At 41.8% G+C, this 26,349-nt stretch overlaps 1 protein-coding gene across 4 annotated transcripts in view; it reads left to right on the top strand.

Moving 5' to 3' along the window:
* Nucleotides 1-26,349, top strand: part of SCAPER (S-phase cyclin A associated protein in the ER) — a 423,604-nt gene that overhangs the window by 345,322 nt on the left and 51,933 nt on the right. For all 4 annotated transcript variants that reach the window (XM_010817116.3, XM_010817115.3, XM_059879316.1 and 1 more), the window contains exon 27: nucleotides 8,508-8,663. In XM_010817116.3, the coding sequence (XP_010815418.2) occupies nucleotides 8,508-8,663 (156 nt within the window). The remainder of the gene's footprint in view (nucleotides 1-8,507; nucleotides 8,664-26,349) is intronic.

Here is a 26,349-nt window from a genome sequence, read left to right as displayed (position 1 = left end):
CTCCCACAGGCCAGCACAGTGCTACATGCAGGCCCCCCAAGCCTGTGGTTCCTCCAGTACTAAGAAGGAGCCCAGATGGACATCTAGCTCCCCCAGCATTATGGGACACTTCCACTTTGGTCTCACCTAACAAAGATTACTGGGGGAATCTGCAGGGCTTGACCACTGGGGAGCAAATAGAACAGGGGAGTGTGGTGCTTCAGCACTCAGATCTTGGTGGACTGTGCTCCTGGCTACTGTGGTGCCCAAGCAGAGATCCCAGGCAGCAGCTCTGCCCATATATGAAGTTGAGCTGTCGCCCCATCTGGTCAGGGAATTCAGTTGCAGTTCTGCTGCTTAGGGTCCCCAGGCTGTACCAGCTATAGAGCTTGTTTTACCATGCAGCCTGGGCAGGAAAACAGGTCATCATCTGTGCCCTCTTGCTCAGCATTACCTTCATTTCTGACTATACAGGAAGGTCAGCTATGGAACCTAGGCAGCTGCAGAGTCCAAACTACAGCCCTGTTCAGGCAGGGAGTCAAGCCAGCAGCTGTGTCCAACTGTTGAGCTCAGCTTCTGACCCCACATAACCAGGAGGACTGAACAGTAACCTTGGGAAAGCTCAGAACCCAGCTATGGTCCCGTCCTCAGCTGCAGAGCATAGCCTGCACCCCACCCTGTAATGGAGCCCAGACAAAATTCTTCTCAACCACAGAGACAGTTTCTAGACCCACCCATCTATGAGATACAACTGGAGACCGCTTCCAACCAGAGAGGCCAGCCAGCAGTCTTGCTCAATATCAGAGCACAGCCAGCAGCCTGATCAAGAAGCCCAGCCTATGGCACAGCCTTTCAGAATACTGAAGAAAAAACTGCCAACCAAGAATGCTGTACTCAGCAATGCTGTCCTTCAGGAATGAAGGAGAAATACTTTCTCAAACAAAAAAAGCAGAGGAAGTTGATCACCACTAGACCTCCCTTACAAGAAATACTATAGGGCGTTCTTCAGGTTTAAAGAAAAAGGTGATAATTAATAAGACAAAAACATATGGATGTGTAATACTCACTGGTAATGCTAACCATATAGTCAAAATCAGATCTCTGGTATTATAATGGTGATACATAAAATTCACTTACAAGCTAGTTTGAAAGTGAAAAATCAAATGTAATAGATATAACCATAACCACAGAAATTTGTTATTGAATGAACACTATAAAAACATGTAAACTGTAACATAAGTAACCTGAAATATGAGGAAGGAGAAATAAAAGTACAGTTGACTTTTAAACAACACAGGTCTGAAATGTGCACGTCCACTTACATCCAAGTTTTTATTTTAATAAATACTATAAAGTTGGACTGTGAAGAAAGGTGAGTGCTGAAGAATTGATGCTTTTGAACTGTGGTGTTGGAGAAGACTCTTGAGAGTCCCTTGGACTGCAAGGAGATCCAACCAGTCCATTCTGAAGAAGATCAGCCCTGGGATTTCTTTGGAAGGAATGATGCTAAAGCTGAAACTCCAGTACTTTGGCCACCTCATGCGAAGAGCTGACTCATTGGAAAAGACGCTGATGCTGGGAGGGATTGGGGGCAGGAGGAGAAAGGGACGACAGAGGATGAGATGGCTGGATGGCATCACCGACTCAATGGACATGAGTCTGAGTGAACTCCGGGAGTTGGTGATGGACAGGGAGGCCTGGCGTACTGCAATTCATGGGGTCGCAGAGTCGGACACGACTGAGCGACTGAACTGAACTGAACTGATAGTACTACACAGTCTGTAGTTGGTTGAGTCCACAGGTGCAGAACCAAGGATATGGAGTGCCAATGATGGGACTTTAGCATCGGTGAGTTTTGGTATCCACAGCAGGTCCTGGGACCAATCCCCCACAGATACTGAGGGACAACTGCATAAATTTTCTGTATGCTGTCAAACTTATCAACTTAAAGCAGAATGTAATATACACCACAACTTCCTTATCCATTCATCTGCCAGTGGACATCTAGGTTGCTTCCATGTCCTGGCTATTGTAAACAGTGCTGCAGTGAACATTGGGGTACATGTGTCTCTTAAAGGCAGTGAAAGAGACACAGATGTAGAGAACAGACTTTTGGACTACATGGGAGAAGGTGAGGGTGGGATGATATGAGACAATAGCATTGAAACATGTATGTTACTATATGTGAAACAGATGACCAGTACAAGTTTGATACATGAAGCAGGGAACTCAAAGTCAGTTCTCTGGGACAACCCAGAGGGATGGGGTGGGGAGGGAGAAGGGAGGGGGGTTCAGGATGGGGGTACACATGTATGTGCACCCGTGGCTGATTCATGTCAATGTATGGCAGAAACCACCACAATATTGTAAATTAATTATTCTCCAATTAAAATCAACTAATTAAAAAAACAGAATGCAATAAAAAGATTTCCCAAAGAAAAACCTATAGTAGATACACTTAGTATAAAGAAGTCAAAGCATACTGTCCCAAAAAGTCATCAGATCACAAATGAAGACAGCAAGAAAGGGAACACAGGGCAAGGGAGCTAAAAAATAGAAAATAATTAGTGAAATATCAATAGTAAAGTCCTTAGCAACCAGTAATTACTTTAAGGGTAAATGGATTAAATTCTCCAATCAAAAGACACAGAGAGGCTGAAGGATAAAAACAATATCCCACAACATACTGACTGTAAGAGACTCATTTTAGCTTTAAAGACACAAAGACTGAGAGCAAAGGGGTGTATGTATTTCAAAGAAATGGTAACCAGAAGAAAGGAAGAGAAGCTATATTTATATCAACAAAAATAGATTTTAAGCTAAAAATGGTTAAAAGAGACAAAGAAGATCATTATATAATGATAGAGGGGTCAATCCACCAAAGATATGACAGTAAGTAATTATTTATGCATCCAACGTTAGAGCCCCTAAATTATAAAACTGATACTAACAGAACTAAATGGAGAACAACAATACAGTAATAACTGGGGACATTAATACCCCACTCTCAACAATAAATTCCTGGAGAAGGAAATGACAACCCACTCCAGTATTCTTGCCTGGGAAACCCCATGGCCAAGGAGCCAGGCAGGCTACAGTCCATGAGGCTGTGAAAGAGTCAGACATGACTTAGCAACTACACAGCAACAAGAAACACCCAACAATAATAGATAGATCTTCCAGACAGGAAATCAATAAGGAAACAGCAGATTTAAACAGCACTTAGAACTAATACAATTATGTAAAGTTTAAAAATAAAATAAAATTTAAAAAATAAATAAATAAATAAATAGCACTTAGGCCAAAAGGACCTAACAGACATATATAGAGCACTCCATCCAACAGCAGCAAAATATATATTGCTCTCAAACACACATGGAACATTTTCAAGGATGAATCCTATGTTATGCCACAAAAGAAGTCTCAACAATCCAAAAACATAGAAATTATATCAAGTATCTTCTCTGATCAGTGGGGTGAAACTAGAAAACAGTAATATTTTGTAATCAATACACAAATCATCACATTGTATACCTAAACTTAAAGGATGTGTATATTAACTGCATCTCAATAAACCTGAGAAATAAAACATTAACCCTTATCTTACAGGTTTCAATGCTCTTTTGTTTTTTGTTTGTTTTTTTTTTTTCCTGTTTATTTTAGTCAATGCTCTTTTGGTTTGTCATTATTCTCTTCAAAAATATTTAAATTTTCTAGGAGTTTATGTGAGATGAGTGCAATTGTGTGGTAGTTTGAGCATTCTTTGGCATTGCCTTTCTTTGGGATTGGAATGAAAACTGACCTTTTCCAGTCCTGTGGCCACTGCTGAGTTTTCCAAATTTGCTGGCATATTGAGTGCAGCACTTTCACATCATCATCTTTCAGGATTTGGAATAGCTCAACTGGAATTCCATCACCTCCACTAGCTTTGTTCGTAGTGATGCTTTCTAAGGTACACTTGACATCACATTCCAGGATGTCTGGCTCTAGGTTAGGGATCACACCATCTGGGTCGTGAAGCTCTTTTTTGTACAGTTCTTCTGTGTATTCTTGCATCTCTTCTTAGTATCTTCTGCTTCTGTTAGGTCCATACCATTTTGGTCCTTTATCGAGCCCATCTTTGCATGAAATGTTACTTTGGTATCTCTGATTTTCTTGAAGAGATCCCTAGTCTTTCCCATTCTGTTGTTTTCCTCTATTTCTTTGCATTGATCGCTGAAGAAGGCTTTCTTATCTCTTCTTGCTATTCTTTGGAACTCTGCATTCAGATGTTTATATCTTTCCTTTTCTCCTTTGCTTTTCGCTTCTCTTCTTTTCACAGCTATTTGTAAGGTCTCCCCAGACAGCCATTTTGCTTTTTTGCATTTCTTTTCCATGGGAATGGTCTTGATCCCTGTCTTCTGTACAATGTCACAAACCTCATTCCATAGTTCATCAGGCACTCTTATCTATCAAATCTAGTCCCTTAAATCTATTTCTCACTTCCACTGTATAATCATAAGGGATTTGATTTCGGTCATACCTGAATGGTGTAGTGGTTTTCCCTACTTTCTTCAATTTAAGTCTGAATTTGGCAATAAGGAGTTCATGGTCTGAGCCACAGTCAGCTCCTGGTCTTGTTTTTGCTGACTGTATAGAGCTTCTCCATCTTTGGCTGCAAAGAATAGTTTTCATTCCAATCCCAAAGAAAGGCAATGCCAAAGAATGCTCAAACTACCGCGCAATTGCACTCATCTCACACGCGAGTAAAGTAATGCTCAAAATTCTCCAAGCCAGGCTTCATCAATACGTGAACCGTGAACTTCCTGATGTTCAAGCTGGTTTTAGAAAAGGCAGAGGAACCAGAGATCAAATTGCCAACATCTGCTGGATCATGGAAAAAGCAAGAGAGTTCCAGAAAAGCATCTATTTCTGCTTTATTGACTATGCCAAAGCCTTTGACTGTGTGGATCACAATAAACTGTGGAAAATTCTGAAAGAGATGGGAACACCAGACCATCTGATCTGCCTCTTGAGAAATTTGTATGCAGGTCAGGAAGCAACAGTTAGAACTGGACATGGAACAACAGACTGGTTCCAAATAGGAAAAGGAGTACGTCAAGGCTGTATATTGTCACCCTGTTTATTTAACATATATGCAGAGTACATCATGAGAAACGCTGGACTGGAAGAAACACAAGCTGGAATCAAGATTGCCGGGAGAAATATCAATAACCTCAGATATGCAGATGACACCACCCTTATGGCAGAAAGTGAAGAGGAACTGAAAAGCCTCTTGATGAAAGTGAAAGTGGAGAGTGAAAAAGTTGGCTTAAAGCGCAACATTCAGAAAGCGAAGATCATGGCATCCGGTCCCATCACTTCATGGGAAATAGATGGGGAAACGGTGGAAACAGTGTCAGACTTTATTTTTTTGGGCTCCAGAATCACCGCAGATGGGGACTGCAGCCATGAAATTAAAAGACGCTTACTCCTTGGAAGGAAAGTTATGACCAACCTAGACAGCATATTCAAAAGCAGAGACATTACTTTGCCAACAAAGGTTTGTCTAGTCAAGGCTATGGTTTTTCCTGTGGTCATGTATGGATGTGAGAGTTGGACTGTGAAGAAGGCTGAGTGCCGAAGAATTGATGGCTTTTGAACTGTGGTGTTGGAGAAGACTCGAGAGTCCCTTGGACTGCAAGGAGATCCAACCAGTCCATTCTGAAGGAGATCAGCCCTGGGATTTCTTTTGAGGGAATGATACTAAAGCTGAAACTCCAATACTTTGGCCACCTCATTCGAAGAGTTGACTCATTGGAAAAGAGTCTGATGCTGGGAGGGATTGGGGGCAAGAGGAGAAGGGGATGACAGAGGATGAGATGGCTAGATGGCATCACGGATTCTATGGACATGAGTCTGAGTGAACTCTGGGAGTTGGTGATGGACAGGGAAGCCTGGCGTGCTGCGATTCATGGGGTTGCAAAGAGTCGGACACGACTGCGCGACTGATCTGATCTGATCTGATGAGTTTATGTACTGTATCAACCTATACCTTACAAAATTATCAATACCTATGTACCAACTTGACATCATTTTTCAGTAACTGATAACATTTTTCCATATTGTCTTAGATCTTTTTTCATACTGGTAAGAAACCAAATGTGGCAGGTACAGCTAACTCCCCATCTACATTCCTTTCCCTTACACAGTGATTTATCTTTTGAGAGAGTTAGAGTATGTATATATAGTTCCCATGCACTTTTTATATTATTTGTATATATGTATGTGTAATATATATGTGTATAGTGTGTATATATTTATATATATTCATATAATAAACACAAACATTTCTGGTTTTGTATGTGTTTAAAATTTACATAAATGCTATCATACAATTCTTTCAATTTCTATTTTCACATAACATGTTGAAATTTATTTATGTTGATGCATATAATTCTGATTAATTCATTTTAACTGCTCTAGACATTTTTTTAAATGAATAAATTCCCAGTTTGTACACCTATTTGAGGGCAGTAGTTTCTATTTTTTCACTATTTCAAGCAATGATACAGTGAATATCCTTGTATAAGCTTCTTTTGCACCTGTATGGGAGTTTCTCAAGTGCATATGCCTACAGTAAGAATTTTGAATCCTATGATAAATCCATGTTCAACTTTACCAAGTAACATCAAATTGTTCTCCAAAGAGTACACTTCCCATTAGTAAAGGATAGGAGTCCCATTTCCTCATATTCTTATCAGTGTTTATGTTAACATACTTAGTGATTTTTATCAGTCTAATATTTGTGAAATGGTATTTTGTGTTGTGTTAATTTTTCATTGTATTTATGACTAGTAAGTATGCATGCATTTTTTAAAATACTGCCATTATTACGACTAGTAACAATAAAACTAATAATAAAATATTTCAAGTTCTTTGCATGTATTAGCTTATCAGTCACTTATCACAAGAACCTTCTACTAACACTGTCATATCAAAAAGAAAACAGACTAAGAAGGGTAAGGTAATTTGCCCATGGTCATCCAGAAACTTGTGGGACAAGGGTTCAATATGTCAGTATGTCATTTTCCTTTATTGTAAGATAATAGAGCTGGTGGTCATCATTTCATATTTTCCAATTTTAAAACTGTGGGAGATGCTCAGTAACCAGATGAATATATTTCCTAACTTAAAAAGAGAAAGGGAACATTATTTTATGCCTTGTAAATAGTAAACTTAAAAGAGGCTACCAACATGAATTATTCATCAGATTCTCCTTCTTTTTACAAAAGAAGTGTATTAGTAAATGAATAGTGACAGGGATTTTAGTGCACTTACAAGCAGAAGCATCAGTTCCTTTGCACATATCACTGAAAGATTGTATGTGTTGATTTTCAGAACTGCTGTATTCAGAGTCCTTCACTTTTCATATATGTGAATGCAGTAGCACTGAATAGGTACAAAATCTCTAAGCTAAGGCTGATTTATCTACAAGGTACTTTATAGTCTTCAGATATTTTCAATTATTTCTGCTTTGTGGACTAAGAGCTACTATTGTTGATCTGGGTTAATAAACAGTTCTAGAAAACTGTTTAATAGACTGAAAAGATGAGAGTAACTTCTTAAGTGATACTGTCAACTCTCAGAACTGGTATTTTTCATAACAGAGGGCAATTGGATTCTTGGTGCTTATTATACTCTTAATGGTGATAAGATTTTTAAAAAGTAGAGAATCTACAGTGGCATTGGAAGTTTAGGTTATAACAAGAGTGCCTAAGTAGAATCATCCTGTATCCTTGCATTCTAGTGAATTTAGCTCCTAGTACTTTATGAAGTATTCCTTTTCAAGAGTATAGAGATCCTTAAAAATCATTTCAGTTATTGTCAGACTCTAGACTGGTGCGACTTCACTCTCACTTTTCACTTTCATGCACTGGAGAAGGAAATGGCAGCCCGCTCCAATACTCTTGCCTGGAGAATCCCAGGGACGGGGGAGCCTGGTGGGCTGTAGTCTATGGGGTCGCACAGAGTCGGACACGACTGAAGCAACTTAGCAGCAGCAGACTGGTGAGAATGATCAGATAATCACTTTCTTGAAGAAAATAGCATTAGAGTAGCCAACAGAAGTAAACAGAACCATTCATAGAAATAACTGATTATTCAGGGATAAATCTAAGGAAATAGTTGCATAAGATGTTATATTCAAACCTGTGTTGTCTTTGCTTGTTAGAAAGGCCTAAGCCTGTGTTTATTAAGGTTTCTCTTTGAAGGTGAGGGCTTCCCTGTTGGCTCAGCCAGTAAAGAATCTGCCTGCAATGCAAGAGACCTGGGTTCAATCCCTGGGTTGGGAAGATGCCTGGAGAGGGGAACAACTACTCACTCTAGTGTTCTGGCATAGAGAATTCCAGGGACAGAGGAGCCTGGGAGGCCACATCCATGGGGTCACAGAGTCGGACACGACTGAGCAACTTTCACTTTCACTTTTTGAAGGGAAAGATGTTACCAGGCTATGCACATTGGTAACACATATTTGTCCCCACATCTAGCTACGTGGTGAACATCGGTCTGATCGACAAGCTTTGTGGCTGCTTCCTCTCGGTGCAAGGCCCAGTGGATGAGAATCCCAAGATGGCTGCCTTTCTGCAGCATGCCGCAGGACTCTTACAGGGAATGTGCACGCTCTGCTTTGCTGTCACCGGAAGGTAAGGCCTCTACTCGATGTCAGTCTGGACTCCACTTTTGAAACATCTCTTGGACTTTGCTCATTCTGGAGTCATTTCATAGGGATGTACGTGGTCATCTTGGCCTCTTTTCATATTTGTGCTACCTCTGTCCTTATTGGCTTCCCATACTGAGACTTGTCTAATGTTTCTCATTTTCCCTGGCTACAAGCTCCTGTTGGAGCCTGTTTTTCTTGTTGGTGTCATTAACTTTTCTAAAATTTCTATAAGAGACCATCCAGGCCTTCTTTCACTGAGATCCAGAGGAATCAAGTGATTTTTCTTGAGTCAGGCAGTCAGTAACATCGCCTAGGCCAATCAAGTCAGATCATCAGTATAACATGGCACAGCCTCACAGTGCCCTGACCATCAGTTACAGCCTGCTAGGTTCTTTATTTTCCCCTTTGTTCCTTCTTCCAAGGTATCTCTATGAATAAGAGAGGAGCCATCCAAAGACAATAACTCCATGAAGTCACTCATGCCCCGTGGGCATGCTTATAGCCAGTGTATCAGGAACTACTAGTAGCCTGGTTGACTCTCTAAAACCCCGACCCCATCCTGTGGACTGTCCTCAAAAGCAGTGATTTTCTAAGAGAGACAGTAACCACCTCGTGTTCTTTTCTCTCCCCACCTACCAAGTTAAGAATCATTTGCAATAGAGTGTTTCTGACAGGAATATGACATATCCCTCAGACGTATTGAGGATATTCAGTAAAATAATTTTCTTACAATTAAAATCTAAATAGCACTGTATACCAATTATATATATATAATATATATAATTATATTATAAATATATAATATATATACACATATATATATATATATGCTGTGCTGTGCTTAGTTGCTCAGTCATGTCCGACTCTTTGCGATGCCATGGACTGTAGCCCGCTATGCTCCTCTTTGTCCATAGGGATTCTCCAGGCAAGAATACTGGAGTAGGTTGCCATGCCTTCCTCCAGGGGAATCTTCCCAACCCAGGGATTGAACCCAGGTCTCCCGCATTGCAGGCAGATTCTTCACCCTCTGAGCCACCAGGGAAGCCCAAGACTACTGGAGTGAGTAGCCTATCCCTTCTCCAGGGGATCTTCCCTACCCAGGAATCAAACCCAGGTCTCCAGCTGAGCTACCAGAGAACCCCATAGATATATATATATCTGTATATATATGTGTGTATACATATAGGTATATGTAGGGATTTATCAAGAAAGAAACTATTTGAAGCTAATGAAGTCCAATTACTTAAACAAATCTTATACAGCCATGTTCAGTGTACCACAGTGCTAATGTCTCTATTCTTAAAAGAGAATTTGTTTTCAGAAATTAACTTCCTCAACATTTGTTGGTCTGTTCTACATAGGACCTTGATAGTCACCTATTCTTCTTTATTCTTACCCAGTCCCTCCAGCCCCAGTCACATTTCTAGGAAGATTAAGACTGTCTTAGTGTCAAGGAAGTCAAACATGGCCTTTAGTCACTATTACACTTAGTCTGTTCCCTCTAGAAATGTAGCCAGAGCCTACCTTCCAGGGATTTGATGAGAACTCAGGAAGGGGCTATTTGTAGGTCTGTGACCTAGGTAAGTTCCAGTAGCAGCAGTAACAGGGATCCATCCAGGGCATCGGCACCTGCCAGCTTAGAGGCCGCCATGCTGCCCAACTCGCTCTGTGCAGTAGCCTGGCCACTCCCTGGAAGGGATCCTCTCACCCAGAAGACCCTTCCAACACTGGCTCTTTTGTGTACACGCCATTATAAACCTGCCAGCATCTCAAGTCTTTGTCATCTGTACTCTTCCCTTGAATCCAAATGAATGTCACACACAAACACTTCCATATATGGGGTGTTGTGTAGTTTGTGGGCATCAGCGTTCCCTTACACATGGATTCAGTCACTTGAAATCTGTGGGACTTGAAAGAAGCCTAAAGGTCATTCATAGCCACTCATAGATAGGGAAAGCAGCTGAGCCAAAATAATTTGAATTAGGACCCAAGATTCCTCTGCTGGTGTTCCCTCTTACACACATGCCTTTATATTATTCAGAATATGGGAACATACATTTTGTTTCTTTGAAGACTTTCTCAGTTACATATGTGGAGGACAGTGTCCTCTTCTCTTTAACACACACAAACATGTCCTTGTCTAGTAGACAGTGACTGAACATCTGCCTGGGCCAGATCAGATCAGATCAGATCAGTCGCTTAGTCGTGTCCGACTCTTTGCAACCCCATGAATCGCAGCACGCCAGGCCTCCCTGTCCATCACCAACTCCCAGAGTTCACTCAGACTCACGTCCATAGAGTCCGTGATGCCATCCAGCCATCTCATCCTCTGTCGTCCCCTTCTCCTCTTGCCCCCAATCCCTCCCAGCATCAGAGTCTTTTCCAATGAGTCAACTCTTAGCATGAAGTGGCCAAAGTACTGGAGTTTCAGCTTTAGCATCATTCCTTCCAAAGAACACCCAGGGCTGATCTCCTTCAGAATGGACTGGTTGGATCTCCTTGCAGTCCAAGGGACTCTCAAGAGTCTTCTCCAACACCACAGTTCAAAAGCATCAATTCTTCATCGCTCAGCCTTCTTCACAGTCCAACTCTCACATCTGTACATGACCACAGGAAAAACCATAGCCTTGGCTAGACGAACCTTTGTTGGCAAAGTAATGTCTCTGCTTTTGAATATGCTATCTAGGTTGGTCATAACTTTCCTTCCAAGGAGTAAGCGTCTTTTAATTTCATGGCTGCAGTCACCATCTGCAGTGATTTTGGAGCCCCCAAAAATAAAGTCTGACACTGTTGCCACCGTTTCCCCATCTATTTCCCATGAGTGATGGGACCGGATGCCATGATCTTCGCTTTCTGAATGTTGAGCTTTAAGCCAACTTTTTCACTCTCCACTTTCACTTTCATCAAGAGGCTTTTTAGTTCCTCTTCACTTTCTGCCATAAGTGTGGTGTCATCTGCATATCTGAGGTGATTGATATTTCTCCTGGCAATCTTGATTCCAGCTTGTGTTTCTTCTAGCCCAGCGTTTCTCATGATGTACTCTGCATATAAGTTAAATAAACAGGGTGACAATATACAGCCTTGACGAACTCCTTTTCCTATTTGGAACCAGTCTGTTGTTCTATGTCCAGTTCTAACTGTTGCTTCCTGACCTGCATACAAATTTCTCAAGAGGCAGATCAGATGGTCTGGTGTTCCCATCTCTTTCAGAATTTTCCACAGTTTATTGTGATCCACACAGTCAAAGGCTTTGGCATAGTCAATAAAGCAGAAATAGATGCTTTTCTGGAACTCTCTTGCTTTTTCCATGATCCAGCAGATGTTGGCAATTTGATCTCTGGTTCCTCTGCCTTTTCTAAAACCAGCTTGAACATCAGGAAGTTCACGGTTCACATATTGATGAAGCCTGGCTTGGAGAATTTTGAGCATTACTTTACTCGCGTGTGAGATGAGTGCAATTGTGCGGTAGTTTGAGCATTCTTTGGCATTGCCTTTCTTTGGGATTGGAATGAAAACTGACCTTTTCCAGTCCTGTGGCCACTGCTGAGTTTTCCAAATTTGCTGGCATAAGACTCCAAGCTAAGTACTGAAGCTCCTCAGGGAGCCCAGAGTCTGTCAGAGGGTCAGACTTGTGAATTAATAGCTACAATGTAATAGCTGCAGCAGAAGAGAGGGTGCACAGAAAAGGAAATAAAGCCCTTCCAGAGGAGGTCAAGAAGGGCTTCAGTGACTAATTCGTAAAGGATCCAGAAGACAAGTGGGGGAAAGAATTCATTTGGGAGAAAGGGCATAAGGGTACTGCATGATATAGCAGGTGTTATTGGTACCTGAGGCCTATTAGGCGGTCACCTGCCAGTGACTTCCTGTATTTCACTACCTGGGGATATTCTCTGGACAAGTAGCTGTTTGCTAGAAGTACAGGAGAATTAACACCCAGGAATCACTCTCCAACAATAAATTGGTGGATAACATCCCAGCTCCACCAACCCTCAATGGGACAATCCTGAAGTGTGTTCCTTACAATCTCTCCAAGGGGCCCCTTGGAGAGTGGTAACTTGTTCATTAACACATACTTGATTGACTTTTCTCCCTGCCCTCTTTTCCTTCTCTGCTTCCTCACAGGTAAACATCATACAACCATATCTTTGTTTCAGGGTCTGTTTGGGGGACAACCCAAACTAAGAGTTATGGATATAGAAGACATTGTCTCATGTTCAGTTTGATGTGGTTTATAATAGGGTAACTGTGAAGGGTGGCAGGAGATTAGATATTCAGTGAGCTCCATAAATGTTCACATTTCCAGTATAGGATGATCACTCCTGAAAAGTATAGAAATGGCTGAAATGGCTTGAGTCTAGTAGGCTTGAGCCCACTAGAAGGAGTAGGCTTTTTATTTTATTTTTTAAAATTTATTCATTTCAATTGGATGCTAATTACTTTACAATATTGTAGTGGTTTTGCCATACATTGACATGAATCAGCCATGTGTATATATGTGTTCCCCATCCTGAAGCCCGCTCCCCCTTCCCTCCCCATCCTATCCCTCAGAGTCATCGCAGTGTACCAGCTCCGAGCACCCTGTCTCATGCATCGAACCTGGACTGGCCATCTGTTTCACATATGATAATATACATGTTTCAATGCTATTCTCTCAAATCATCCCACCCTCGCCTTAGGAGTAGGCTTTTTAAATGTTGAGGACCTGTGGAGACAGTGAAAACAGAGAGGAACAGATACAGTGAGGACACAGAATAAATGTAAGTGAGATGACATAAAGCTTGATAACATGGGAGCGTAAAAGGAAATGAGGACTCCAGAGTGACTCCCAGGTTTCTGATGAAATTTTTGAGCAGTAGATGAGATGGTCTCCAAATTGTAGGATATACACCACCATTTTCCATGATTCTAGACACGCCTAAGATTATCCAAGCAGACCAGAGTGTGAGTGTGTGTGCATGCAGGTGTGTGCGTAAAGTTTATGTGTGAAACAGCAGTCCTTATGTGTGTGTCTGTGTGTCTGGGCTTCCCAGATGACACTGCTGGTGGAGAGCCTGCCTGCCAGTGCAGGAGACACAGGAGACGAGGGTTCGACCCCTGGGCCAGGAGGATCCCCTGAAGGGCAGGGCATGCCAACCCATCCCAGTATTCTTGCCTGGAAATCCCACGGACAGAGGAGCTTGGCAGGCTATAGTCCATGGGGTCGCAAAGTGTCCGACACAACTGAAGCAACTTAGCATGCATACACACACACGTGTGTTGTATGTATGCTCATAAAATGAGGTATAATTATTTATATGTACATATACAACTGGATTTTAAATAAGTCAGTGATTAACCCTTAGTAGCTTTTTGTTGTTCAATCACTAAGTCATATCTGACTCTGCAACCCCATGAACTGCAGCACACCAGACTTCCCTGTCCTTCACTCTCATGTCATGCTCAAACTCATGTCCATTGAGTCAGTGATACCATCCAACTATCTCATCCTCTGTCACCCCCTTCTCTTTTTGCCTTAAATCTTTCCCAGCATCAGGGACTTTTCCGATGAATCAGCTCTTCGCATCAGATGGCCAAAGTATTGGAGCTTCAGCTTCAGCACCAGTTCTTACACTGAAATTCCAGGTTTATTTCCTGTAGGATTGACTAGTTTGATCTCCTTGCTGTCCAGGGGACTCTCAAGAGTCCTCTCCAGCACCACAGTTTGAAAACATCAATTCTTTGGCAGTCAACCTTCTTTAGGGTCCAACTCCCACATCCATACATAACTACTGGAAAAACCATAGCTTTGACTATATGGACCTTTGTCAGCAAAGTGATGTTTCTAGTAGTTTTTAAGAATTCTTAATCTGTTTTTTTCCCAGTATAATTTCCTTCCCCAACCTCAAGTTACTCAGCAGATTTCTATTAGTAAGCCTTCTTACGAAAGCAGGTCTAGGTAGTTCCCTGGCTCAATTTATACTCAATTTATTTCTTATACTACTAAGAAATTCTTAGCAGTATCAGTATTATCTGTTTCTGAGGCAGAGAGAAGAATGATCTCTCACTGCTTTTCTTCCTCTGGTCTTTCTGTCTTCCAGCATTTCCTGAGCACTGCCGAGCTACAGGAATACAGGGAGTTTTCCTGTCTCTTCTGATTTGTTTACCTCTAATAGTTAGAGACCATTTTGTACTACTTCCATATCGTCATAGAAATTGTATTTCTAAATTGTGAACTAGAGTGGCCTGTTGAAAGCACTTCAACAGGGTTTCGGCACACGGTCATAGCCGTGCCTGGGGAGAAAGGTAGCGTGGTGGTTGTTCTACAGGAGTAATTCACATAATTCTTGTTTGGGCTGTGTGGAGAAGCCAGCCAGAGCCAGGGTGTTGAGCAGGGCTTGTCCTTAAAGCCCTTTTGTGACCAACAGGAATAAGAGACAAAGGGGAGCCAGAGAAGCCTTCAAAAATTGCCTCTTGTGAACTGGCAGACCTGAGATAATTCCGGACACTGATGGATAGCGCAGGGCTTTGAGTAAACACTCTGCAGTCACCAGTGGCGGCCTTTGTGGTGGTGATTAGAGCAGGTCTGCCTTTGCTCTCCCTCCTATTGTGCCCTTAATCTTCCAATTTTTTCCTAGGTTTTGTGGAAGACAATTTAGGTGTCAGAATGTACTCTGTTAATCTCTGCTTCAGTGTGGGTGGGGGAAGTACTAACTGATTATTTTTGTACCAGGCCTTGGTTTTAGACAATAACTTCCATTTCTTTAGTAAAAATTGAAAGTGCAATCTTCAGGTGAAAAGGATTGATTTTATATTAGGAATACATCAGAATTTTAATATGGGAATTTTTCACCAGCTATAATTTCTTGATCACGTCAACAAACTTCAACAATCTGTAATACAACTTTCTGAAATGCCTGTTTAGCCTTTACTGTTGTCAGTTTTCCATTCTTGGGCCTACAAGAAGTAAAGAAAAGAGGATAGTTTTCAAATCTTGGGGCAGTGACTCAACTGCCATAATTGGCTGAGGCTCCCTGCGGTGCCCTTAAGGTGCTGGCTCCTTAGCTGAACTGATGGGATCAGAACCATAATGAGTAATTACACGTTGCAACCAACACAGGTTTTTAAATGAGTCAGCAATCATTTCTAAATTCATAACTAGGCAAAGTCATATAGCAGGTGGGCCAAGAAGTAGTGGGATTCAAAGTGAAAGAGTTTACAGTCTTTATGACCGCACAGATGAGAGAGAGAAACTTGTAAAAATTAGCTAATTCTGATTGGTTGAAAAAAAAAAATGTTCTGAATTCTACAATATTTTTGCACAAAAAGAAGTCTGTTAATATGTGTATTTGTGGTTTTCCAGTTTTATATCTGTAAACGACACTGACAAACAGATTCTAGCCAAGGTCCCTAGAAACCTGGGTCTTAAAAAGATAAGAATGATTTGTAATTTAGCCCATTAATTATGTGGATATAAATGAGTGCTTCTCAAGTGTTTAAGGGTGCTTGAAAACCATTTGTTCGAGCAAAGGTAAACTTTAACTCTGCCTGCCTGAATTATTCATTCATTCATTAGACAAATATTTATATAGTGCTTGCTCTGTGCCAGGCCCCGTGCTAGACTTAGGAGAAAACAAAAATGACTCAGACATTGATCATATCCTCAAGGAGCTGGTAAGCTAGTAAAGAAGAGGTGTATACAAATATCTGTGGTATAAGGTAGAGAGCAATACAGAAGATAGACGATAACATAGAGAAAGCACTCGGCATGCTGCTTGGCACATAGTAATTGCTTAATACATATTGGATTATCATGTCATCATTGACAGAATTCAGACAAGGGAGAGACCACTCTTAGTTGCAGGAATCAGCTGTTTTCTAGAGCAGCTAAATTTTAATCTGGGCCTTTAAAGATAAAAAGGTTTGGAACATTTAGAGTTGAGAAAAACCTAGACAAAGAAAATAGCATAAGCAAAAACATCAAAGCAAAAAAATATGAAGAATGAACCAAGTACGTGCTTCAGCTGGCTTTTGAGATGTATGTAGTAGTGGTTTTAGTACCTCCCAAGCTGTTATGATGTTCAAGTGAGATAATAAATATAAAAATACTGTGTGATATATAAAATGACCTGCTGACTGTGGTGGTGACAGTGGTGTCAATAAAATCCTTTGATCAGAGGATTTCCCTGGTGGTCCAGTGGTTAAGACTCCACATTCCCAGTGCAGGGGGCCCAAGTTTGGTCCCTGGTCAGGAAGCTATTAATAGATCCCATATGCCACAACTAAGAGTTCACAACTAGGACTTCCCTGGTGGCTCAGTCAGTAAAGAATCTGCCCACAATGTGGGAGACCTGGGTTCGATCCCTGGGTTGGGAAGATCCCGTGGAGAAGGGAATGGCAACCCCACTCCAGTATTCTTGCCTTGGAGAATCCCACAGATAGAGGAGCCTGGCGGGCTACAGTGCGTGGGGTCGCAAAGAGTCGGACACAACTGAGCGACTAACACAACAGAACACAAGGGTTCATGTGCTAACAGCTAAAAATCCCGCATGCCACCAAGGGAATAAATAAATCTTTTTTAAAAGCCTTTAATTGGGGCAGTGACCTACTAAGGACCATGTTTGGAAGTTATCATGTGAAAATGTATGGGAGCGGTCACAGAAAGTCTGGGCAAGAGACAAGAGGAATGGAAAAGAAGAGTCCTTTTCAGTCCCTCATGTATGGTGTCACCGGTGTCCCAGGCGTCAGACTCCAGATGTCACCTCTGTCTCATCTGTCTTCCTTGTGAGCCAGCTCTAACCTGCTGTCGTGTTCCACCGACTGGAAGGAACCTTACAGTCACCTGAACCCAGTCTTTGGTTCAGATTTTAATCTCTTCAATAACCTTTCTCAGTTTGTATTCGAGTGTCTTCATTGACAGGGGACTGGGGGAGCCTATGCAGGCACTGGGCAGTTTTAACGCTTTAAGAGCCTCTCCTTATACCAAGCTGCGATGTGTCCCCAACGCTGCCTTCTAGCACTAGTCTCGCTCACTACTTGGCAACGTTCAGACTGTCCTAACCCCACTCTTCTCCGGCCTCACCCTACCACACACTCTCCTTTGTTTTTCTTCTTGTTCCAGTTACTGTGGCTGTGTAATAGATTACCCCAAAACTTACTGACACGAGACAACAGTCTATCCATCTCACAGATTCTGTGTGTCAGGAATTCCATCAGACGCAGGGAGAATGGCTTTCTTTGTTTCACAGGGTCTGGGCCTCAGTTGGGAGGCTGGAGTCATCTTTGTGCCTGTTCACACACGTCCGCTCTCACCTGTGTCCTCTCCTCTCTGCAGTCTCCTGCCCACTGTTTGCTAGGGGCCTTTCCTTGTGGTCTCTCTGCACAGGCCAACTTGGGCTTCCTCACAGCATGGTGACAGCTTCAAAGGAGGAGCATCCTGACAAAGGAGAGAGCCAAGTAGAAACCATGTCATGTTTTATGACCTAGGTCAGGGGTCATGCAGTATCCCACCACTGAGTTCACTTTAGCAAAGCGGCGACAGAGTCCCACCCAGCTTCAAAGGGAAGAGAAATAGACTTCCATCTGTTTGTGGGGAATATAAAGGTTCTAGAAGAGCATATGATACCAGAAATACTGCTGTGGCCATGTTTGAAACATACAGGCGGCCACATTCCAGCCTGCCCTGGAGACCAGTGTTCCCAGTGTCCTGTTCTCATCTGTACTCTTGCCTCTTTGCGCTCTCATGCGCGCGGTTATCACCCTTCTCTTGGTATCTTTAGCCACTGCCCTCAGAAGAAAAGGCTTGCTAGTATTGGGAGATGGGAATTGAAGTAAATACAATAGAATTAAGCAAGTGGAACTAAAGGAAATAACACTCGTTGAACACCGTTTACGTGCCCCAGGTGAAGGGCACCTCGTGAGTTATCTCCCAGCACTCCTCACGCTGTCCAGGGGGTCATTACAGCCTCTAGACTTCCAAGGAAGAGTGACCATCCCCATCCTTCAGGTTTGGAAAGTGAGAAGAATACAGGAATCTCTGGACTGTCTCTATATTCACAATTAAGCAAATGTTAGTAGAGAGATTTCTAAGAGATCTATCCCAGCTGGTAATAAAGCAGTAGTTGACTTGTAAGGACAGAAGGATTATCGCCTCATTGCTACGATTCACACTGTGTGTCTACTGTGTGCTAGGCACTATCCCAGACAAAGGGGGCTGTCTTGGCCTGACCCACAGGGCCAGCATTTAGGGGCAGCCTTCACTGGCCACAACTCCCAAAGGGGATAGGATATGATGAAGGAAGTCTGTCAGTATGTATGCAGGCTCACCAGACTTAGCGTAGCAGAATCAGTCTGGGATACACTTGCAGCTGAACCCACACTGATTCTAGGACTCTGGGGAGCAGGATCTCAAGAGGAAGATCCTTTTATCGAGTTGCGTTGAAGAGCATGGGTTTGGGAGTCAGAGAAATATGAATGCTGGTCCTGCTCTCCGAGCTCTGTGACAAGTGACAGATTCTTTAGCTTCTCAATGCCTATTTCCTCACATTATAAACATGAATTTTGCTAATTCTTCTTCAAAGAGTGGGACAAGGAAGGGGGCAGACAGGACTAACATGTTTGTCAGCCTGACCTCCTGCCCAAGGTAGCTTTTATATATGCATTTATTATACCCCAACCTGTTCCAAAAAGAATTGAGTTGGGTTACGGAGTATGTGTGTCTTTTTATTCATATGTGAAATAGATCTCCAGTCCAGGTTTGATGCATGAGGCAGGGTGCTCAGGGCTGGTGCACTGGGATGACCCTGAGGGATGGGATGGGGAGGCAGGTCGGAGGGAGGGTCAGGATGGGGAACACATGTACACCCATGGCTGATTTATGTAAATGTATGGCAAAAACCACCACAATATTGTAAAGTAATTAGCCTCCAATTAAAATTTTAAAAAATAATTTTAAAAAATTAAAGAATTATAATAAAAGATAATAGGGAAAAGTAAGTTAAGCCAGAGCAAGTAAAATTAAGGCATAAACTGTATTCATAAACAAGGCCCTGATAGACATTTCCTCTTGGAATTCCTACTTGCAGTTTCTTCCAGGAACTGATATTTAATATGTCAGATTCTAAGCTCATTGGCTTTCATCCAAAGTTGGCTCTTTTTCCTCCTGATTACCTTATGCTTCTCATGATTCTAGTCATATGAACAGATTTTAGGACCCCAAACCTTTATTATTTTTAACTTCTGTCTTTTGCAATCCAATCCTATCCTATATAATTGAATAAAAATAAAAATTAAAAAATTCTTGCTTCAGACATGTGAGAAGGCCCCTATTATTTATACCTATGACTTGATATCTGTCTGCTTCTAATTCACTATATCTTTGTCCTGAGTATGTCTTCAAATGTAAAGATTCCCTTAAGGAGAGAGACTAAATATCCTAGCAGCTCCCCTTTGGGCACCTAGCACCTGGGCTAGAAACAAAATAAGAAGCTGGGAAATAGCCATGACTGGCAGTGTTAGTAAATACCAGTGTGTACTAAGGACCAACACCAGGGCTCCATTTCCTGCACCCATTCTTAACATCTAAAGAAGAGTTGCCCATGTCTCACGTTCTTCTCCCTGTAAGGTAAGAAGGAGACATCCAAGTCCTTCATGCCTTCGGTATACCTTGCTAAAACCAGTTCTCTCCCTCTCTCTGTCTCTGTCTCTCTCTCCTCCATTGCTTTAGCAAATCTTTATTAATTGCTATTTACTGACCAAGAAGAGATAAGAAAGCCTTCTTCAGTGATCAATGCAAAGAAATAGAGGAAAACAACAGAATGGGAAAGACTAGAGATCTCTTCAAGAAAATCAGAGATACCAAAGGAACATTTCATGCAAAGATGGGCTCGATAAAGGACAGAAATGGTATGGACCTAACAGAAGCAGAAGATATTAAGAAGAGATGGCAAGAATACACAGAAGAACTGTACAAATAGGATCTTCACGACCCAGATAATCACGATGGTGTGATCACTGACCTAGAGCCAGACATCCTGGAATGTGAAGTCAAGTGGGCCTTAGAAAGCATCACTACGAACAAAGCTAGTGGAGGTGATGGAATTCCAGGTGAGCTATTCCAAATCCTGAAAGATGATACTGTGAAAGTGCTGCACTCAATATGCCAGCAAATTTGGAAAACTCAGCAGTGGCCACAGGACTGGAAAAGGTCAGTTTTCATTCCAATCCCAAAGAAAGGCAATGCCAAAGAATGTTCAAACTACTGCACAATTGCACTCAACTCACACGTGAGTAAAGTAATGCTCAAAATTCTCCAAGCCAGGCTTCAGCAATATGTGAACCGTGAACTTCCTGATGTTCAAGCTGGTTTTAGAAAAGGCAGAGGAACCAGAGATCAAATTGCCAACATCTGCTGGATCATGGAAAAAGCAAGCGAGTTCCAGAAAAATATCTATTTCTGCTTTGTTGACTATGCCAAAGCCTTTGACTGTGTGGATCACAATAAACTGTGGAAAATTCTTCAAGAGATGGGAATACCAGACCACCTGATCTGCCTCTTGAGAAATTTGTATGCAGGTCAGGAAGCAACAGTTAGAACTGGACATGGAACAACAGACTGGTTCCAAATAGGAAAAGGAGTACGTCAAGGCTGTATATTGTCACCCTGTTTATTTAACATATATGCAGAGTACATCATGAGAAACGCTGGACTGGAAGAAACACAAGCTGGAATCAAGATTGCCGGGAGAAATATCAATACCCTCAGATATGCAGATGACACCACACTTATGGCAGAAAGTGAAGAGGAACTCAAAAGCCTCTTGATGAAAGTGAAAGTGGAGAGTGAAAAAGTTGGCTTAAGGCTCAACATTCAGAAAACAAAGATCATGGCATCCGGTCCCATCACTTCATGGGAAATAGATGGGGAAACAGTGGAAACAGTGTCAGACTTTATTTTTGGGGGCTCCAAAATCACTGCAGATGGTGACTGCAGCCATGAAATTAAAAGACGCTTACTCCTTGGAAGGAAAGTTATGACCAACCTAGATAGCATATTCAAAAGCAGAGACATTACTTTGCCAACAAAGGTTCGTCTAGTCAAGGCTATGGTTTTTCCTGTGGTCATGTATGGATGTGAGAGTTGGACTGTGAAGAAGGCTGAGCACTGAAGAATTGATGCTTTTGAACTGTGGTGTTGGAGAAGACTCTTGAGAGTCCCTTGGACTGCAAGGAGATCCAACCAGTCCATTCTGAAGGAGATCAGCCCTGGGATTTCTTTGGAAGGAATGATGCTAAAGCTGAAACTCCAGTCCTTTGGCCACCTCATGCGAAGAGTTGACTCGTTGGAAAAGAGTCTGATGCTGGGAGGGGTTGGGGGCAAGAGGAGAAGGGGATGACAGAGGATGAGATGGCTGGATGGCATCACTGACTCGATGGACATGAGTCTGGGTGAACTCCGGGAGTTGGTGATGGACAGGGAGGCCTGGCGTGCTGCGATTCATGGGGTCGTAAAGAGTTGGACACGACTGAGCGACTGATCTGATCTGATTTACTGACCATTTATGTGCCAGACATTTATCAAGGTATTAGGGATCCAGTGGTGAACAGAATACTCACTCTATGGAGCTTGCAGTCTAACAGGAGAAAAAGATGACAAACCAGTAGATGAGTAAGATAATTTCAGCTAGTGATAGTGATACGAGAAAATAGAGCAGAGTAGCACAGCAGAGTGACTTGTGTAGATGGAGTGGTCAGGGGAGGCTTCTCGGGGAAGGTGATACTGAAGCTAAGAAGGAGCCAACTCTGTAAAGACTGAAGGGAAGAGTATTCCAGTTGAGCAGAACAGGAAGTTGATGACTCCCAGCATCTGAAGTGGGTGTGTACCAGAAGCAGAGAAGGCAGTGTGCTGGAATTTGATGAGCAAGAATGTGCTAGATGAAGTCAGAGAGTAAGGGCCAAGAGATGAGAACAGAGAGTGAAAATTTGGCTTTTATTCCAAGTGTGGTAGGAAACCACTGGAGGATTTTAAGCAAGAGAGCAGCATGATCTGATTGTTTTAAAAGTAATGAGTTTTTACTCTGTGTAGAATGAATTATAGGGGAGAGAGTGGAAGCAGGAAAGATCGGTTAGGAGTGTACCACATCATGCAACCCAGATATGACATTGTCCCCTCCCAGTTACTCACCCAGAAGAAATAATTGCTTTCTTTTGGCAACACAGCAGAGCCTCTGACAGAGCTCCTTCAGCCTAACTGCTAAATACTAAAGATTAGAGAAGCCCAAAATGCCAACTAAACTAGCCAAAATCAGCACAGGACCCTTTTGTGTTTACAGTCAGTATGAGAACTGAGGATAGAGAGGTCAGAACTGTCCCATCTGAGAAGCATTCTTGCACAGCAACCTTAGCATATAGTTCCAAGATCTAGGACCATATGCTGTTGTCTGTCATCCGGAGCCTACCACCTTCTCACCTCATGGGCTCCTCCCTGCCCTTTCTCCATTTATCTTTGGTTGTCCCCAGACTGTCCTGAGCTCATCACCATCTTATTTTGAACTTTCTCGGGCCTCCATTCAGACCTCTGCCAGAGGCCAGAGTTTCTTCTGATGGGCCTCCCCCTTTACCTTCCATTCTCGCTGGTGTCCTCCTGGTCTCACCCTTACTCCAGCATGTTTTAGTTTGTTGATCGCAAACCACAAGAATGGCTACCTATCTGTTTTCATCGTCTGGCACTTCTCTTCCCGAAAGGGTTTCCTTCTCAAAAGTTCCTCTTTGAATGAAATTGAAATTCATAACCAGATGAAACTCTTCCCAAGTATAAACCAGTCTCCCCTATCTAATATTCTCACTCTTTAATTGCTCATATATTTTTCCTCTTCTCTAACCAAATGTCTAGACCATCTTACAGCATTTAAACATGTATCTTTTCCACTTTGAGTTTTCTCTTGCTCTCGTATCTCCACTAAGTCATCCTCATTCCCTTCTACAGGGCTCCAAATTAGATGTACATTAAACAAGTTATTTTCTCCCTGTAGCGTATACATAACATAGTGTGTGGGAGAGGGGGGAGACTATAATTTTCAAAGTAGATTCACCTCTGTTATAACAGCCCAGAACTGAACAGAATCTTAGACATCATCCTGTCCAATGCCCAGCCAAGTTCTGATGCCACAGCCCTCTGCCACTTCAGTGAATGTGTTCCTCTGCTTATTGCAGAATCATTAAGAAAGTACTACCTCATCAACAGCCCATTTAACACTTGAGTGTTCTAATTGTTAGAAGATTTTCTGTAAGTTTAATATCTACTTTTGGGTAACATCTCTCCTCTGGGATCATAAATAACAGTGTAATACCTCTTCACTTTGAAGATAACCTTTATAGCCCCCAGTTCTGAAATGAATTTCCCACTCCTTCCGATTTTCCTCAGATGACATTGTTTCATGTACTTTGACCACAGAAATCACTTTTCTTGGGAACTTGGTGATGCACCAGTGTCCTGAACGTGGTGCTGCACCAGTTGCTAGAACCAGTGCTCCCAGAGTGGTTGTTGAGTGCAGCGCAACTGGTTAAACCTTCCTTGTCGCATATGCTGTACTCCTGTTAGCTCAGTCAAAACTGAATTATATTCGTTGGTAATCAGGCAAGACTGTTTCTTCATTTCTATACAACTAATATGCTAAGTCTTTTTCCCCCATTTATAGTTGAAAACTATATTCCAGTCCCCTGTCCCTCTTCCCATCCTGAACATATGCAGTTAGTTTTTATAATCTATAAATAGTATTTAATAGTCATTTCTATAAATTTTACCTTTCTTAGTCCTTATTTTTAATTAACCTTTTTTTTATTTATTACTTCCTTCTCCTTGACACTATCTTCACTTTGCTTCTAGAACATCACACTTCTTGCTTTTCCTCCTACCTGACTGGTGTCTGTTTTTCAGTTTTCTTTGCTGATTTAGTCTCATCTTCCCAACTTCTACATGTTGGAATGCCCTACAGCTCAATTCTCAGGCTAATTTATGTTCACTCACCAGATAAACTGGCTTTAAATGCCATCTGTGTGTTGATGACTCCCAAACATCTCAAGCCCAGATCATTCCTCTGAATTCAGACTTGTATATTTATTCACTTATTCAACAAATGTCTACTGAGTGGCCACTCTATGTCAGATACTGTTCTAAGCCTTAGGGATAAGATATACAGAATTCCCTACCCTTGGGAAGCTCATTTTATTCCAACCCAGTATCTTCACTTATGTTTAATAGGCACCTTGAATTTAACATGTTTACAGCTAAGCTCCTCATTGTCCTTCCCAGACATTCTCTATCCACTGTCTTCCCTGTCTCTGTAAATAGCTGCCACATTCGCTGAAAATCACTGATCCATTTTGCACTCCTCTTTTTCTCATATTTATGTCCAATCTATCAGGAAATCATTTTGCCTTTCCTTTCTGAAGATTTTCAGAATCTACTCACTTCTTAGCACATCCATGGCTACCATCCTGGTTCATCCACCATGATTTCTCACTTAAATGATTGAAAAAGTCTCCTAATTGGCCTCTCTGCTTCTGCCTTGGCTCTTCTAAAAACTTTAACCAATTATCTCTAGTGATTATTTTTAAGCCAAAGTCATACTGCATCACCCCTCTGCTCAAAACTTTACAATGACTTTCTGTCTCATGCAGGTAAACCCTTATAATGTCCTTACAATGGTCTGCAAGCCCCTACCTGATCTTTTTCCTGTTTCTTCTCTGACCTCTTCCACCCTTGTTCTTCTGCTTGCTCAACCAGGTATAGCCACACTGGCCTTATTGCTGTTTCTTGAATATGTCGTGCATGCTCCTGGCTCCAGGCCTTGGGACTTGATCCTCCTCTCCCTAAAACACCCTTATTCCAGGTATCCACATGGTTTCCTTCCTCACTTTCTGTAGAATCCTGTTTACGTAACACTTTAGAAAGGACTTCCCCAACCACTCTGTATAAAATAGCATCACACACATCTTGATTCGTCACCTACATCTTCATTCCCTACATATCTGCTGCTCCTTTACAGCACTTAGCACACCTGACATGCTATATTTATTTGTTCATTGTATCTCCTGTACTAAAAGGTAAGCTTTATGAGAAAAAGAACATAGATTTTACTACTGAATCCTAGTGCCTATAAAAGTGCTTGCCACAAAATAGGTCCTCAAAATATTTGTTGAATAAATGAATTATGAATGAATAGGCCCACTGTGGTAGGCAGAATAATGCCCCTCCAGAATATTCTACCCCAAAGCAAAATACACATTCTTCTCAAATGTACATGTGACATTTTCCCAGGTTGAATACATGTTAGGCCACTAGTTAAGTCTCAGTAGACTAGACATCATACAAAATCTCTTCTCTGACCATAACAGCGTGAAGTAAGAAATCAATAATAGAAATAAAACTAGAAGACTCACAGACTTGTGGAAATTAAACAAAACACTCATAAACAACAAATGGTTTAAGGAATAAATCACAAGGGAGCTTTGAAAATACTTAAGAGAGGAATGAAAACAAAAACATAACATATCAAAACTTAAAGCCTAAATCAACTGACAAAATGGCAGTAGAGTGTCTGCATGGATACAGAAATAAAACCCACATATATACTGTTTACAAGAAACTCACTTCAGATCTAAAAATACACACAGAGTGTAAGTGAGAAGTTGGA

The sequence above is a fragment of the Bos taurus genome, chromosome 21 (genome assembly GCF_002263795.3).
Source record: "Bos taurus isolate L1 Dominette 01449 registration number 42190680 breed Hereford chromosome 21, ARS-UCD2.0, whole genome shotgun sequence".
Taxonomy (NCBI): Eukaryota; Metazoa; Chordata; class Mammalia; order Artiodactyla; family Bovidae; genus Bos; species Bos taurus.
This window is presented reverse-complemented; position numbering and strand designations above follow the sequence as displayed.